This window comes from Macrosteles quadrilineatus, unplaced genomic scaffold (assembly GCF_028750875.1).
Source record: "Macrosteles quadrilineatus isolate MER2022 unplaced genomic scaffold, UCM_ALF_1.0 Scaffold_5__1_contigs__length_97177068, whole genome shotgun sequence".
In the NCBI taxonomy this organism is placed as follows: domain Eukaryota; kingdom Metazoa; phylum Arthropoda; class Insecta; order Hemiptera; family Cicadellidae; genus Macrosteles; species Macrosteles quadrilineatus.
Window position 1 is genome coordinate 81,412,407 of NW_026542598.1, and position 16,223 is coordinate 81,428,629.

The window sequence follows — 16,223 nt, forward strand, 5'->3', positions numbered from 1 at the left end:
ACAGGTTATTTATTGTAAACTTTAGATAATTTATATTCCCATTAGCTAATGGGAATTCTCTAGAATTTTCTAGATTTTGAACCATGGTAGCTACCATGGTTCAAAATCTAGAAAATCAATCTTGAATAGTAGCAGGCTTTGGCTTGTTCAACTATATCTCATTGAATGAACAATTGCTACAGCTGGTCAATATATGTCATATATCTGGTTCAATATCCAAAGGTAAATGGACCAGCCACCATTAATCTACATCAACATAAAGTACCACTATCATTTTATAGCGAACCACGGCAAGTGTGAAAACAAAAATCTGTCATGTAATGTTTTATTTGATATTCTCATCAGTAACCTATAAGTTTGAGCTATTAAATATGTCTAACTAAAGCTTTTTTCTAAACCATTATGAAAAATGCTACCATATGTAACTCTACCCTAAACATGAACTTGGTTATCTGAACCAGAGATGTTAAGATAAAGCTATTCTTCACATCCAAACTATTGTACTACTTGAATTGTATTATTTGAATTTGTTCAACATTAAACCTAAACTAACATTTTTCTTAACTCCTTTGAATTGACCTAGGTTACCTATTCAAGTAGATGTTGAAACTATTTTTCCAAGTATAAAGGATCTCCCGCTATTTAAATACTCCTCAACCTTAACAATAATCTATTTTTGATCTAACCTAACGGATTTAAGTTACCTGAACCAAAAATGTAGAAGTACGGCTACTATTCATACCTAAATTAGATTATCTCTATAAAACTATTTTGCAGCTAACCTAAATCTAACCTAAACTAACTTATTTCCTAACTAAGTAGTTGGTTATTAACCTCACTATCCAAACTAGGTTACCTGGACCAGAGAAGAAGTTGAACAGTCGGAACTTACCCAGTGACCCCCAGAGCAAGTGTAAGCTGCCGTGATGGGCATACCCATACCCATGGATTGCCGGCCACCCATAGCCAACGGGTAGGAACAAGGCAATGACTCTTGTTGCCTCAACGTCTCGAATATCGGCATCAGAATGTTCAGAACCTCCTCGGCTAGAGACATTGAACAGTGAGCGAAACAGTCACACGTTCGGACTGCTTGCTCGGCACAGACTCTACCTATCCGACCTACGTTTGGTTTTCAGATTGTGTCAGAAAGTTTGAGATTGAAATTTAAGATAATAGTTGTGTAAAAGCCAGTGAGAACGGATATTTCTTTTACCAACATTAGTTTCACAAAACAGTTTTTGGTATAAAACGTAGAGAACAGTATTACGACAAACATTTATCCACGCGGTGCTAACACGAACACTTAGTGCTGAGAAACAAACGTTTTACCACTGAAACACAAATCGGTTAACAACCTTTCGCCTAGAGAAACAGGTAAAGACACAGATGGAAAGAAGAGGACAACTGAAAAGTACAGGATAAAATTAAGTGGGATGCCAAAGTGTCCAATGAAGCGGAGTGAGCATTCAACACTGGTGTCAAGAAGGTCACACCACCACACACACTTACCTCGGTCGCCGCAGCAGGGGTCCTCGGGGGTCTGAGCACTAAACTACACTACACACACTACTCTACACTAACACTAACACTAGCTGACTAGCACACACTTGTTAGTTGAACACTTTTAACAATTAAGGCAAAAACATTTTGTTTTGTCGCGGTTATGTCTCAATTTTGGGTGACCTATACACCTTAATACTGTAATCCCTATAATTTTGTTGGGAGTAGGCTTATCTGGATAGGGAAGAGTCCATTGTAAAAAAAAAACACAAACATTTTACACAACAATTAAAATGTTTATCTGCCTCCAGCTTAAGATAGTCATTCTTCCTTAAACCTTGGTACAGTAATATACTTTAATGTATCGTGTAATTTTGTGTTTCTTGGCTCAGGATGGAGTCTTTCCCATTCAGTTAAGCTGCTTAGCCTGATAAAAATCATTAAAACCTCTTGAAACATCTTAAAAATCCTTAAAAGCTCTTGTTACGTATGTTACATTATTGACATAGCTAATATACGATTTATTTGATATCTATGGATGGCAAAATATTTTATTCTTGTGTTGGTATCAGATTTACTGAGTATACTAATTTATTTATAAAGTTTCCAGAATGTTGTAAAGGGTTGTTGCAGAGGTATTATGTAATGTTGTGTGACTAGGTTTAATAATTGTTAAATCAAGATTAAGAGCAACTTTAAAAGAAGAATACTTGCTTAGTATAAGAAATGAACAAGTTAAACACTTTTTTAGCCTGTTTACCATCCTTTAGACTAGAACTTCAGAAAAGAAAGTTTGCAAAATTAAACAGTCTAAAGAAGGCTTGAATGCCCTAAGCAAATTAATGTGTTGTGGTTTAGTAAATTATTAAGAAAAGGTTTGGGTCAACATGACCGATACAATAGTAAATGGACATTTTCCCTTAATGTTGGTCACAAAAAAAAACCAAAAGTAATTTTCTATCATTTGTCATTTATTTAGTCTAAGTAATCTTATGACATTGTAAAGTTTGGAATTTAGGTGAGTGTGTGATTTGATTTTCTCCAAAGGCAATTCTACTAAATCATCAAACGTGTTTCAAACGCTAACTTCACCAGCTATAGTAAAGATCGTAGGTTTCACAGAGTACACTAAATACGTTCTAGATTTTTTATGTTCTTGGGTCAAATATAAACTAGTAGCAAAAGGATGTATAAAATGAACCAATAAATTTTCATTCAAGTTATCTGAATCAAGTTATTTGAACTGATAGTTTTTCTGCCAAAACTTAAATTGTTGAGCTCACATTTAAATTTACGACACCTATTTTAACAGTTAAGCGTTGAATGTTAATGTTAGAGGAAGTGCGTACCTTGGTGATTGGACCAGCCGATCCACTGCTGATGCTGACACTACGACTGGACGGACTCGCCTTGGGCTTGAAGGCGCTCATGCTCTGCGACACTCCATCCGCCAAGATGAACTGTTCCCGCAGCTCGATGTTGGTGCGGCCCTTGGCTGGGAGAGGGGGGGGGATCAGTGGACGTGCGATACACACCGGCACTCCGACATTACCACATTAACTGAATTACTGGCCGTGTACTATTGACATTCGGCTACTGTTTGGTGTAAAGTAATTTTATTAGAGAATTCTGTTTCAGATTAAAAAGAATTGAGTGAGCAAATTTCCAATTTAAAATGTCCAGGAATAATTTAAAAAATTTGAATTTGAATAAAAAATGGGTTAAAATTAGGTGACCAATATTTCTAGCAAAATAATCTCAGAAACAATTTTAAAAATGTTCAATTTAAATCAGAATTGGATCAAATTTTGCGTCTCTAAAATGTCAAATTGAATTTTCCAAGCAATAACCTAGAGTTGTAATTAAATAAGATATGAGGGAGTGTGAAAATGCCAACTCAAGTTATCTCAGAAACAATTTTCAAAGTTTGGATTTAAATAAAGAATTGGGAAACTGAGTGTCCAAAATGCCGATAAAAATTTAAATAAATGGTGTTACAGTGTTATACACACATTTAAATGCAGTTGAAATATTTTCTTTCAATAACTTTGTTTTGCAAAATGTGGAATTAGTACAAATACTTCTCGAGGCATTTTAATTCTTCAAATTTAATAGAACAACAAAATAACTGTCGGTATGAAATTGAAATATTTGACCTTATCTGAGAGAAAAAGTGTCATTAGTCAAAAATATCTATATAAATAAATTTAAAATCTTAATGAATTTAGGAGAAACTAACTGTCTATCTAAGCACAATGTATATTATGTAACTCTCTTTAAAATTTACTAGAAGAAATTTATCAAAAAATCTAAACAAAACTGTCGGAGTACCGTTGATTAGAAAAATAAAACAAAGCAAATAAAAACAGCATGCCGAACACAATGTAACGCACAACAACTAACACCAAAGGCGTTGGCGTTCGGTGTTCAATGGCACTAAACTACGCATTCACCACTCGGTGGAAAATAAACAAAACTTAAAATAACATCTACAGTGTACACTGCACAACTTAACCTAAAACAGCCCAAATCATGTAAACTGAAAATGTTAAAAGCCAAAACCAAAACTGTTACGTCTACCTACGAAACATGCGAGATAACCCAGAAGTTTGTACAAACCCATTACAGCGCCTGATGCATCTAGGAAACGTCATGCGGACTTCTGCACTTCTTAGAGTCAAGGTCGTAAGTGGAAGGATAGATGATGGAGTGGTAGCGTTAAACTTACGTTGTATTTTAGGTTATTTATGAAAATGACTTGAATTGATTTCCATTTGGTTGAAAATGGTTGGTCTTACTTTGATGCATGAGTATTTACAAGCGTAAACACATTTAGATTTCTCTCAAAAACAATGGTAGGAGAACACAGATGAAACGTTACATTCAAACGTATGTTAGTAACAAAACAGAATGAAAAATTAAATAAAAAAAAAGAATGACTCAAAAACCACAATGGGAAATAAAAAAAAGAATAACACATTAAAGAAGTGCAGATCTTCATAGGGACATGCGGGAAACTTAAATGGTGAGGAAGGAACAACCCAGGAAGTGAAAGGTTCATTCTGAGACAGGCATTCAGTACCACCAAACCGAAAAAGTGAAAACACCTGTTGTTGCGGTAAATATGTACAATAGAAAACATTGTAATAGCTTTACAATCTTGTTAATTAATATTTACAACATTAAGAAAAAACATAAAATAAGAATAGTTCGAAACACACGTATGAAAACTTCCTGCTTGCGCAAAAACTTTAAGTAGCAGTACTTGGTTTGTCTTTTTCTCCAAAAATAGTTATTTTGATATTTCACACATTTTTAAAAGGTATTCAGAGGTGAGGTTTGTTTTAAAAAATCTTTCTTGTCGGATTTATTGTTGGCGTTGTAGCTATGGAGCTATGGAACTAGTAGTGCTGTGGAGAGTATTTCAAGAGAGTATTGTGTTGGTGAGCCCGTGTTGTTTTGTTGATTGTTTGTGTTGTTGTTGTACTCAGATAAGAGTATTGTTTCCTTACAAAAAGCCTGTATTGCACACTGTATTGGCACTCTGAAGGGAGTATTGTTTGGTATGAAAAAGCCTGTGTTTTCAAGACAGTTGTTATTGTTGTATTTGCTGCAAATCAGATCATTTGCAATAGTGGGTGAGTGCTGAGACGTAGGATTCAATATCCTAATTAATTAAATTACTGGTATTTTCGCTGAAAAAATGTACTGTATTGTTCATAAAAAGACTATTACGTATGAGACTGATAACAGTACAAGTCTTTTAACCATGGCAAAATACAAAGAAATTTATATTAGCTTTTTCAAATAAATGTTCTGCAGCCAAAACACCCTTAAAACAGGAATTTTTTTAAAACGTTCTTTACTATTAGTAAATTTTATAGCTTCTCTCAAATTGTTGAAAAAAAGTTGTACGTGAAAACAAAAATCAAAATTCTTCAAACAGGTGGCAGTGAAAGCTAGCGGTGAGGTTCACAATCAAACGGACAAATATTTACACATGATTTGTAGTATACCGAGAGGGCACCACGGCTCATGCTCTTCTGGTACGAAGGGGTTCGGGATCGGCAGCATCTCAACTGGGGCACATTCCAACAACGGCCATGCAAACCGATAATGAATGAAAGTGGGGGTAATGGTAGGGAGAGGAGGGGGGAGAAAGGACAAACAATATTAATCCGCTGACACCCACAATGATTCTAGACTGTGCCTCTGCGAATGAAGTTGTATGATTTATCGTTGCAGTTGTCATTACAGTAAGCTGCTACATAGCCAATTCTAGCTGAATGTGGTTGGAAATTTTTAATTTTTTAGATGTATATGTTGAAACCATAAGTTCACTCTGAAAATAAGGTTAGAATGTAGACTATTATGCTAACTATTATATTTTGAGGAAATTCAACGTTGCAATTAATTTTAAATCTACTTGTGAGGCATTGGATCTAAGTTTATGATAATGCTTCTGAATAAAAAAAAATACTTTCATTAATTTAAAGTTTGGAAAATTTATGTTGAACATTATGAGATCAAACGACCTTGAACTAAAATCGCTTTTTGTTAAAACATGATGATGCTACTAAACAAGTAGGCCGTATCATGATACCTTAAGTTCATCTTCTACATTAAGAAAACTCAAACTACTGCATATATAATTTCATTTTGGATTTGACATGTTTTTTTGTCTCAGTAAAATATCACACACTAAGTGTGAAGCTCACAAAGATTGAAAGACAATTTAAGCGTTCCAACACATGAACGCCTTCAGGTTAACCTCACAACCTAAATCAAATTAGGTTATTTTTTATTCCCTTCAAAAAATGTTATCCTAATTGTGAAAATCTTAACATTCCATTCCAACCTCATTTTCAGTTTACTACGGCAAACATGGAGATAAGTTCAAGAGTTTTAAGAGTAACAATTCTCGGAACGAAATAAACTTGTCAAAAGTGAAATCTCCATGAGGCAGAGGCACAGTCGAGACTCCTGGTACAGTTAGTGTATTACACAACGAGTGGTGAGAATGGCGGTAGAGTCTGAATCTGAAGCCCCCGAGCAAGCTAGTCCGCTGGAATATTAATATTATTAAATATTACCTTGGTGTAAGTTAGGTCGAGCCAGCTCTATAAAACTTAGAGGCAAAATCAACGGGAAAAATGTTATCATCTTAGTACTTAAAGTTTTGTGAATCTAAAAATTCATTTGAGGCCCTTCTGATTAGGATACTGTAGTCAAACTTGTAATCAAAGCGTCAACATGTTTTTATAAGGATAGTAAAATACATCTTTCTACACTTTGCTGTATAAATCCACTGGTACTGTGTAAACACTGACAAAATGGTGAATGTATAGAAAATATTATAGTGATTTATATAATATATTATAGTGATTTATTTATTTTGGGTAACCCCAATCATAAAGCCTAAACAAAGACTATAAAATAAAATGACGTCCTTGCTTGGATACTACTGATTCTCTCCGTTTCCATTTAAGCTTTATGACAACCAATGTCACTTGTCAAAAACCTAAAAAGTAACATAAAAAATATTTTTTCTCTTTTAAATGTGTACAGTATGATTGTAGATGTATTTAAAAGTGTTAAAATACACGTTTTTTATGTCAGTATAACAGCATGTTACTCAAAATATTGATCAGGGAGTTATTTAACACATTTTTATGATAGATGAAGAACTTGAACACTTTGAATACAACCGTTATCTTTTAAGAGCTGGCTCAACCTAGCCACTTAGAGGTGCAAAGTTACTTACTAACAATAGTTGTGATTACCATAAGTTAATCTACTACGTGAAGGTAATAGTTAAATTAACAGTTTACTCTTATTCATTATACTAGGGCCATGCACCCAACTGTAAGTAAGGGTGAGATTTTGCAAGTTGTTACTATCCCAGTTTTAAAAGCTTAATGAGAAGAGTAATATAATATTAGTTTGTTAACATATTAAAAAAATATATTTCTGCTGTTGTAACACATTAAGAATAAGAGTTTAGCTAAATATATGTAAAGTAAGGTTTTAACCAAGTAAAATTAATACTAAACTTTCTTTGCAGTACTTCTCAAATCATTTATAAAAAAACATGATTGTTAGACCAACATACTCTGAGGTATCAACAATGAATCATTAGACTCAACCTTGGTTTAATCAATTTATTTAACTTTGGTGAAATAAATTGAGTATACGTTTCTTTAGAGTACCCTTTTGGAGCAGATTTCCTCAGACAATGTTTAATTGCATTGTCCGTAGTCATGCGTCATTTGAGTGATCTATTCGTGAGGTGTCGACTACATCGGCCCAGTTAAGCTTGCCCTGCTAAAGTGTCTGTGACTACCCCAACACTGGCTAGAGTGATAAATTACGCTTCCCTTAATAACGAGTCAAAAAATACAATTTAAGGCAAACAATTTATGACGTTGTAAAGGAAGGGACGATTGTCATATCAGCTGATTTTTTGTTGTTGATTAATGTGTGTTTTCATATTTTAGTTTTTTTACGTGTTCATTGTTATTTGTTAAGTTGTGAATTCTTTATATAAATTCAATGCAAATATTTACAAATCGTATTTGCATCAACTATAACAAGAACAGGATTTTATCTCTTGGTAGAAAAGGATTTTATGAAAGAGACAGCAATTGTAGTTCCCGAAAGAAACGATGGAGCGCAAGAAGTGTAGAAAGAATAATTTATTTTTTCTAATAAAAAACAACAACAAAACGGAATAAACAAATAGGTAATGTTAGTTACCTTGTATGAATTAAAAACGGGGGTTTAAAAATTAGGACCAAATCATAAAAATATAACCAATGTAAAAAAAATCGTAACAATTTGTAATGAGATTGAAAAGAAATCCTAACATCAGCTGATTATTACTTTTTTTGTTTTTCTATGTTTGAACTTTCTAGTTTTGTTTTGGAATTTATACTGATATAAAAACACAATACGAATGGAACCAAAAAAATTTAATAAAATGAGCCTACATTGGACACTTTTTACACTTATAGTTTTCTCTCTTCTTAATATATTCGAGCGCTGAATATACAACAAAAATGAATGAAGCGTAAAGTATGAATCCAGCCAGTTACATTCAGATACCACCGTCTGTAGAGTTCCCACTAAGTGCTGGAGCTTACCTCTGCACGGGTCGTTCTTGACGAGGAACTCATCGAGCGCAACCCAACCTCCGCCGACACGGACCATCACAGTCGAGCGCAGGATACGAACCAGACGCAGCTTTTGACTGTCACCGAACTGTCAAATGCACAAAGTTGTGTGAAACCAAGGAAAAACTAGTATGTTAATAGATGTTAACAATAAATTTAACTAACGTTGATTTATTATAATTTTTAAAATTATTATTTGCAGTACAGTTAACATTTACATGTGCAGGAAATATTTTTCACACATTCACTGTGGTTGCTAATTGTGTCAAGAAGCAGTCAGTATCTTGGATCCTACGAATTAAATATGCTGAGCAAATGAGGGCAAAAAAATATTTTTATTCCAAGGTGTAATAGCAAAAGTGTTGGTAAGTAAATTACAAAAAAAAATAGTATTAACTGAAGTAAATGCCCATTTTTTTACTGAATTAAATCCAGCCACATAATGTATTTTCTACTATGTATATTATAAGTTTGATAAAAATTAACAAGAAGAACAATAGAAAATCATACAAATGCTTGTCAGTAAAATTGGCGATAAATAGTTCAACTAGTAAAATAACAACAAATACACAGAATATCTCATTTTATGATTTGTTGTTTAATTTTAGTTTTCAAATCATGTGCGAGTTTATAGTTTAAATTTCAATGGTTTTGATAGATCCATCTACATCAAAACCATTTTAGATTACACAAAACTATAGAAAACACAAATAATGCTTTGAATTGCTAAATTACTTAGACCTTGTTAACCTCAAAACAGGTTACAACCAAACTAATCCTACAGCAAGAATTGAAGTACTGACTCACCCTGTACTTGCCCTCTCCCACTTGGAACACCCTGAACTTCTGTCTGCAAGTACACAGCATAACAAGCCTCTTGACTTCGTCGTGTATCTTCTCAGCTTCGGTGGTGGGGGGCTTCTCTTGCCAGTCGGGCCGCAACGCCGCGATGAACTCCTTCCAGTCGATGAAGCCTTCGTTGTTGTGGTCAAACATGTCGGCCACTGCGTTCATCTCCATTTTGCTTGTGTCGAATTCTGTAAATCACAAAATTTAGGTAAATAGATGTTGAAGGCTTTAAAATAGTGTGTTTTAGGGAGATCTTTGAGTTTTTTTCACAACGGGAACTAATGGATCTGGGAAGTGAGTAAAGGTCGGCAAAACTTATTACGGTCAGGGAAAATGAGAAAAGTGTTTAGAAAAGGCCAAAAGATTTGTATATGACAAAAAAGCGGACAAAAAAAGTCAATGAGAAACAGAGAAAACGCTAATGCGATTACAATTATTTTTCGCAGAACTATTCTGTGCTATTTTTTAAGTTGTAGTTATTTATTATCCTCTTCTTTTAATTTGTTAGGGTAATTATGTGTCAATACTATAATTTGTTATGATTTTTAGTAGGGATGGACGGGTCCCGAAATTTCGGGAATTTTTCGGGAAAAAAATATTCCCGATTATCGGGACGGGATTACATTTGACTCGGGAATTTTTCGGGACGGGATTTGGTCCGATCGTCGGCAATTTTTCCGCTTCGCGAGTGCCGATAACGCCGTTATTGTGAGCGATAGGTCCGCGAACGCAGGAGACGAAGTCATTTCGACGATTACGACGTGACCGCGGAGTCATAACGACGATCGGGCTGTGACCGCGGAGTCATACCGACGATCACGCCGTGACCGCGAGTCATAGCCTACCGACGATCGCCCTGTGACCGCGGAGTCCTACCGACGATCGCGCCGTGACCGCGAGTCATACCGCCGATCGCGCCGTGACCGCGAGTCATACCGACGATCGCGCCGTGACCGCGGAGTCCTACCGACGATCGCGCCGTGACCGCGAGTCATACCGACGATCGCGCCGTGACCGCGGAGTCCTACGGACGATCACGACGTGACCGTGGAGTCCTACCGACGATCGCGCCGTGACCATGGAGTCATGCTGACGATCGAGCCGTGATCGCGAGTCATACCGACGATCATGCCGTGACCGCGAGTCATACCGACGATAACCCCGTGACCGCGGAGTCTTACCGACGATCGCGCCGTGACCGCGAGTCATACCGACGATCGCGCCTTGACCGCGGAGTCCTACCGACGATCGCGCCGTGACCGCAAGTCCTACCGACGATCGCGCCGTGACCGCGAGTCATACCGCCGATCGCGCCGTGACCGCGAGTCATACCGACGATCGCGCCGTGACCGCGGAGTCCTACCGACGATCGCGCCGTGACCGCGAGTCATACCGACGATGGCGCCGTGACCGCGGAGTCCTACGGACGATCACGACGTGACCGTGGAGTCCTACCGACGATCGCGCCGTGACCATGGAGTCATGCTGACGATCAAGCCGTGATCGCGAGTCATACCGACGATCATGCCGTGACCGCGAGTCATACCGACGATAACCCCGTGACCGCGGAGTCTTACCGACGATCGCGCCGTGACCGCGAGTCATGACGACGACCGCGCCGTGACCGCGAGTCATGACGACGATCGCGCCGTGACCGCGGAGTCATTCTGACGATCGAGCCGTGATCGCGAGTCATACCGACGATCATGCCGTGACCGCGAGTCATACCGACGATAACCCCGTGACCGCGGAGTCATACCGACGATCGCGCCGTGACCGCGAGTCATACCGACGATCACCCCGTGACCGCGAAGTCATACCGACGATCGCGCCTTGACCGCGAGTCATACCGACGACCGCGCCGTGACCGCGAGTCATGACGACGATCGCGCCGTGACCGCGAGTCATGACGACGACCGCGCCGTGACCGCGAGTCATGACGACGACCGCGCCGTGACCGCGAGTCATGACGACGATCGCGCCGTGACCGCGGAGTCATTCTGACGATCGAGCCGTGATCGCGAGTCATACCGACGACCGCGCCGTGACCGCGAGTCATGACGACGATCGCGCCGTGACCGCGGAGTCATTCTGACGATCGAGCCGTGATCGCGAGTCATACCGACGATCGCGCCGTGACCGCGAGTCATACCGACGATCGCGCCGTGACCGCGAGTCATGACGACGATCGCGCCGTGACCGTGAGTCATACAGACGATCACCCCGTGACCCGCGAGTCACAAGTTTCTATAGGTACCTGTAAATTGTTACCCATTTTTTGGTTTTTATAGATCAGTGCCACAAATGGTAAAAATTGATTTCGTATGTCTTTTTTGGTAACTGCAATACAGTACTTTCTTTTTATGCATAGAAAAAAAATCCCGTCCCGTCCCGTCCCGAAAATCGGGAAGGAAATAAAAATCCCGTCCCGTCCCGTCCCGAACTAAAAATTCAATCCCGTCCATCCCTAATTTTTAGTGAAGAATTATTTTAAGAAAATTAATAACGTGTTTTGTTTTAGTAAGGATGAACGACATCGGAATAGTTTTGACTGTTGTTTTTTATGTTCCATTTATTACAAAATATTTTCCGATTTAGAAATTGTTGCAGAATTACGTGGAATATAAATTTTACAAAACCTTCAAATTAGACAATCAATAACTTACTGGTTTTGATGATTCCGTCGATGAAGTCGTCCCTCGGGATGAGTCCGTCGTTGTTCTTGTCCATCTTGCGGAACAGATCTGTCAGACGTGACTTCTTGTGGTTCATAAACTTGAGGAACTGTGGAGGAAAGAAATCCAAATATCAGAACATAAAACATCATAATCATAATCATGATGATGAGGAGTTAAACTAAATTTGATATTTATATCAACACACAAAGAGACGAAACAAGCCAAGAACATTTCCTGTTTCTTAGTTTTTAGATCAAGAAGATTGATTACTGTGAACATTCAAACCTTCACTCAAGCTTCAACTAGAATTTAAACTCTGACTCCATCATACAGCAAAAATATTTACAAACATTATTATTAAGTCATACACTACACAGAAGCTTTTCTCTAATTTCACACTCCAACACGACTCACCCTCTTGCGCCACTGGTCCCATGAGAAGTTCTTGACCTTCTCCAGTTCCTCCAGGTAGGTGAGCCGCTCTTGCAGACGACGCTGACGTTCCCACGCCATCAGCCACACGTGACGCCACCTGTCCCACAGCAGACGACAGCGCGGGTTGCGGAACACTGGCTCGGCACCTTTGCTGTGTGACAAGTCGAGGAATATGTAAACAGCTGTTATGTACTGGTGTTGTACATTGTTGTTTGTTATAAATGGAATCATGTTGTAAACAAAATGAAGTCTTGGAATAGGAAGTAACTTGTTTATTAGAACATATCTGGGCAATATAATGGACATGTAACTATTCTTATGCTGTTCTTTACCTTACATTTTCAACAAACTATTTGTTGCATAATGCCACTGTTAGATGACATAAATCAAGGAAGAAAAATATTGTATTTAATTTATATAAATTTAAAATCACAGTGTGAGTTAATTGACAACTGAAAAGAATTGCTGTTTCATTAAGTCTAATGACAATAGGATGTAAAATGTTGGCCTTAATTAAAAAAATATTAAGGAGACGTTAAAATAAAATTGGTATAAATTATATTTTTACTAACATTTCTCAACAATGTTAACTAGAAATTTGTTAAATGTATATTATTACAATATCAAATAGTTAAAAATATGAAAATTTCTTCATCTTTAACTAAAATTGTAGCTTCTAAATTCTATTAAAAACGTTCAATAACAGTTTTAAGTTTTAAAACCAAATTTATGAAACAAACCGTACTCACTGGAAATACACAAATACAATTCAGTACAAAAACATTAAAGAACATGGCATACATAAATGACCAAAACAAATTAAAAACACTAAAAACCAATAGAGATAAAGAAGACAACCAGAGTGCAATCACTATCTAAGTATTTTCTAAACTGAGAAAGTATAGAAATTATGGTGCACCATATTACCATCCCAAAAACATTTAAGACTAAAATAGAAAGCAAAGTAAAAACCAAGCAAATAAAAACCGAATGCCTTGGTCAAACTTCAACTCTGACAAAGCTTAACAAAAAACAAAAATCATAAAATTTGAGCAATGATTTTATGAGTATTTTCTGTGATAAAAAACCTGTATCGTACATAAAAATAGATCGGTTTAAAATGAGCAATGGTTTCTTAAATCAATAACAGAGCAACCTTTACAATTTAACTTATGTTTTCATAAAAGATTATCTATTAAAATTGAACTGAATCTTCCAAAGCAGAGATGTTCAATAGCAAAGGTTTTGGAAATTTATATTCTATTTTTCTTGTGAGATTTGCATTAATCTAGCAACTTTTTGGAAGGAAACTAACAATAATATTGTGGGATCAAAAATTCACAAAATTGCCTTGATTGTGAGTAAATTCACTACAAACGCAAAAAAACAATAACAATTTTTCTGCGATCCTAGGATACTCTGAAATCATGTCCAATAAATAGATTCCAAATTACTATTCGAGAATCCGAATCAGCTCATTCAAAACGTTACTAAAGAGTTGAAGCATAACCGAGGCGTGACCTTAAGATGAGGTGAGGAAGTGTGTACCAACCTTCCCTTAGGTGGGAACCGAGGACCGTAATGAGGCAGATTGTCAGGCTGCTTATCACGGGTTGTCACGCTGGCTCGACTGAACAAACAAACACAAGCATGCCACTACGCTTACATTCACTGACCTCGACACACCCAGGGCTACCAACTGTGTAGAGCGATTCCCTGATGAGGTTTGGAATCCCATGACAATTTTCCATTTTTCCCAAGAAAGTAAAGTCAACACTTTTCAACATTATGATAGAAAATTGTTAAGTTGTAAAACAGATATACATCCAACCAAAGAAAAGAGTTCCAGGAAGTTAAGAGCACACAAAAAGTTAACAATACTATAATATATTTGTAACTTTCGAGAAGGGAATTCTCCATAAGGAAGAGATAGGAGAAGGGTTATTCTACTACTTCTCTCTGCGGAAGTCCCCTTGAAAGGACGAAATATCAAATTAGTTGTAATCCTTTTAGTCAAAGATTATTTGTCATGATCAGACAACAAGTTTCAACCCTCAATGGGAGTTGTTGTCAGTATATTTTATAAGAGACACACAAGAGAATACATAACCCAGTAGGGACGAAAACACGTAAACACAAACATTGGCTAAAGTATTTAAAAGTAATAGGTGTGAAGACATACAATGTGGCGGACTGGTCTACACTCATCATTATGTGTATTTAGTTATTTAATACCAATGATTAAGAGGCTAACAATATAAAACTAATTGTGTTGTGAATCTTTAGAGTGCTGTATTTTCTCTAGAACTATTTTCTTGAGTAAGTTAGTTGTGTACAGATTCATTCTCTAGTAAAGTATTCAGAAGCTAAGAGCTTTTTACTCAGAAAAAAATTTATAATTTAAATCTGAATGCAGGACTTGAGAAAATTTGCTCCACTATTGGTTTTTCCTGGGTGTGTTGGGCTAGTTTTACTTCTATTCCACAGCATTTACTTGCAAAACAAAAACACACAATTTTGATAAAAAAAGCTATATTTTATTTTGAACATTGAAATCAATTAGGTTTTTAGTGTTGAAGTTATGGGTTTTCAAGTAAGTAAATACTGTTTGCTAAAACTAATTTATGAATGATCTAAACTACAATATGAAAATCTAAAAACTTTAAGCTCTATCAGCGACTAAACAGCTGGTTAAATCTTTTTTTAAATTTATTTTCAACAAGAATATTAGATTGAAAGTTTTGTATGGGGTGGACCAAAAAAGAAATTGAGTTTATTAGCGTGAATTTTTCACTAAATTTGAATTTGTATTTTGATCATAGTGAACTAGAGGTTTTATTACAATAAAATTTATGTTAAATGTCTAAAAAAAACAAAAATCACACACACACATTGTCTCCACTGTGTCATAAGCTTCTTCATAAACCACAAGTTTTGTTAAAATAAAACAAAACAATTACACAAAATAATTAAAAAATAATCAATTATGGTACCAGATTTGGTTAACAAAAGTTAATATGTTTCATGGAAGCACTTTATTTTTAAACTTTTATTAGTTGTAAAAATATGAGTCCAGCAAATTGAATTAGTAAGTTATATTTTTTACTTTAATTGAGTAGTAATGATCAAAAAGCAGGGTAAGTTTCAAAATTATAATTTTTGAAATTAAAATGTGTTAAGTAGTTTTGAATACAACTTCGTAGGATTAAAACTGCTTGCTTCCAATTCCAAATTAAGTACCTCATTCCCAAACAATCGGTTAATACATTGTTACATGGGTTGAATTTTGATTCTACGATTTAACCTTCAGATGACTCGCTGCTTTGTTTATGGCTTTTTAAATACGAAAATTTGCAAGTTATCTAATTACTCTATTTAAATAACAAAACCAAACAGTTATAGAAAAAGGGGTAAGGATGAGCAAAATTTTACGTAGACAACGTTTTGGCAGTTTTTAGAGACAGTACTTGTAAAAAAAATTCATGATGTTAAAATTTTAAAATGCAAAATTAGGGTAAAATAACAGAAACATAAAATTTAGCATAATTTGACAGTTAATTTAATACTGCTGGAGGGTTTTGAATGG

The 16,223-nt window shown here is 36.3% G+C and overlaps 1 protein-coding gene across 1 annotated transcript in view; it reads right to left on the reverse strand.

Moving 5' to 3' along the window:
- LOC128995404 (microtubule-actin cross-linking factor 1, isoforms 6/7-like) overlaps positions 1-16,223 on the reverse strand; it is a 38,471-nt gene that overhangs the window by 10,151 nt on the left and 12,097 nt on the right. Inside the window, exons 10-15 of the mRNA XM_054420413.1 lie at positions 14,190-14,267; positions 12,617-12,788; positions 12,191-12,308; positions 9,483-9,712; positions 8,646-8,763; positions 893-1,047 (exon numbers count right to left, since the gene is read on the reverse strand). Of these exons, the coding sequence (XP_054276388.1) occupies positions 893-1,047; positions 8,646-8,763; positions 9,483-9,712; positions 12,191-12,308; positions 12,617-12,788; positions 14,190-14,267 (871 nt within the window). The remainder of the gene's footprint in view (positions 1-892; positions 1,048-8,645; positions 8,764-9,482; positions 9,713-12,190; positions 12,309-12,616; positions 12,789-14,189; positions 14,268-16,223) is intronic.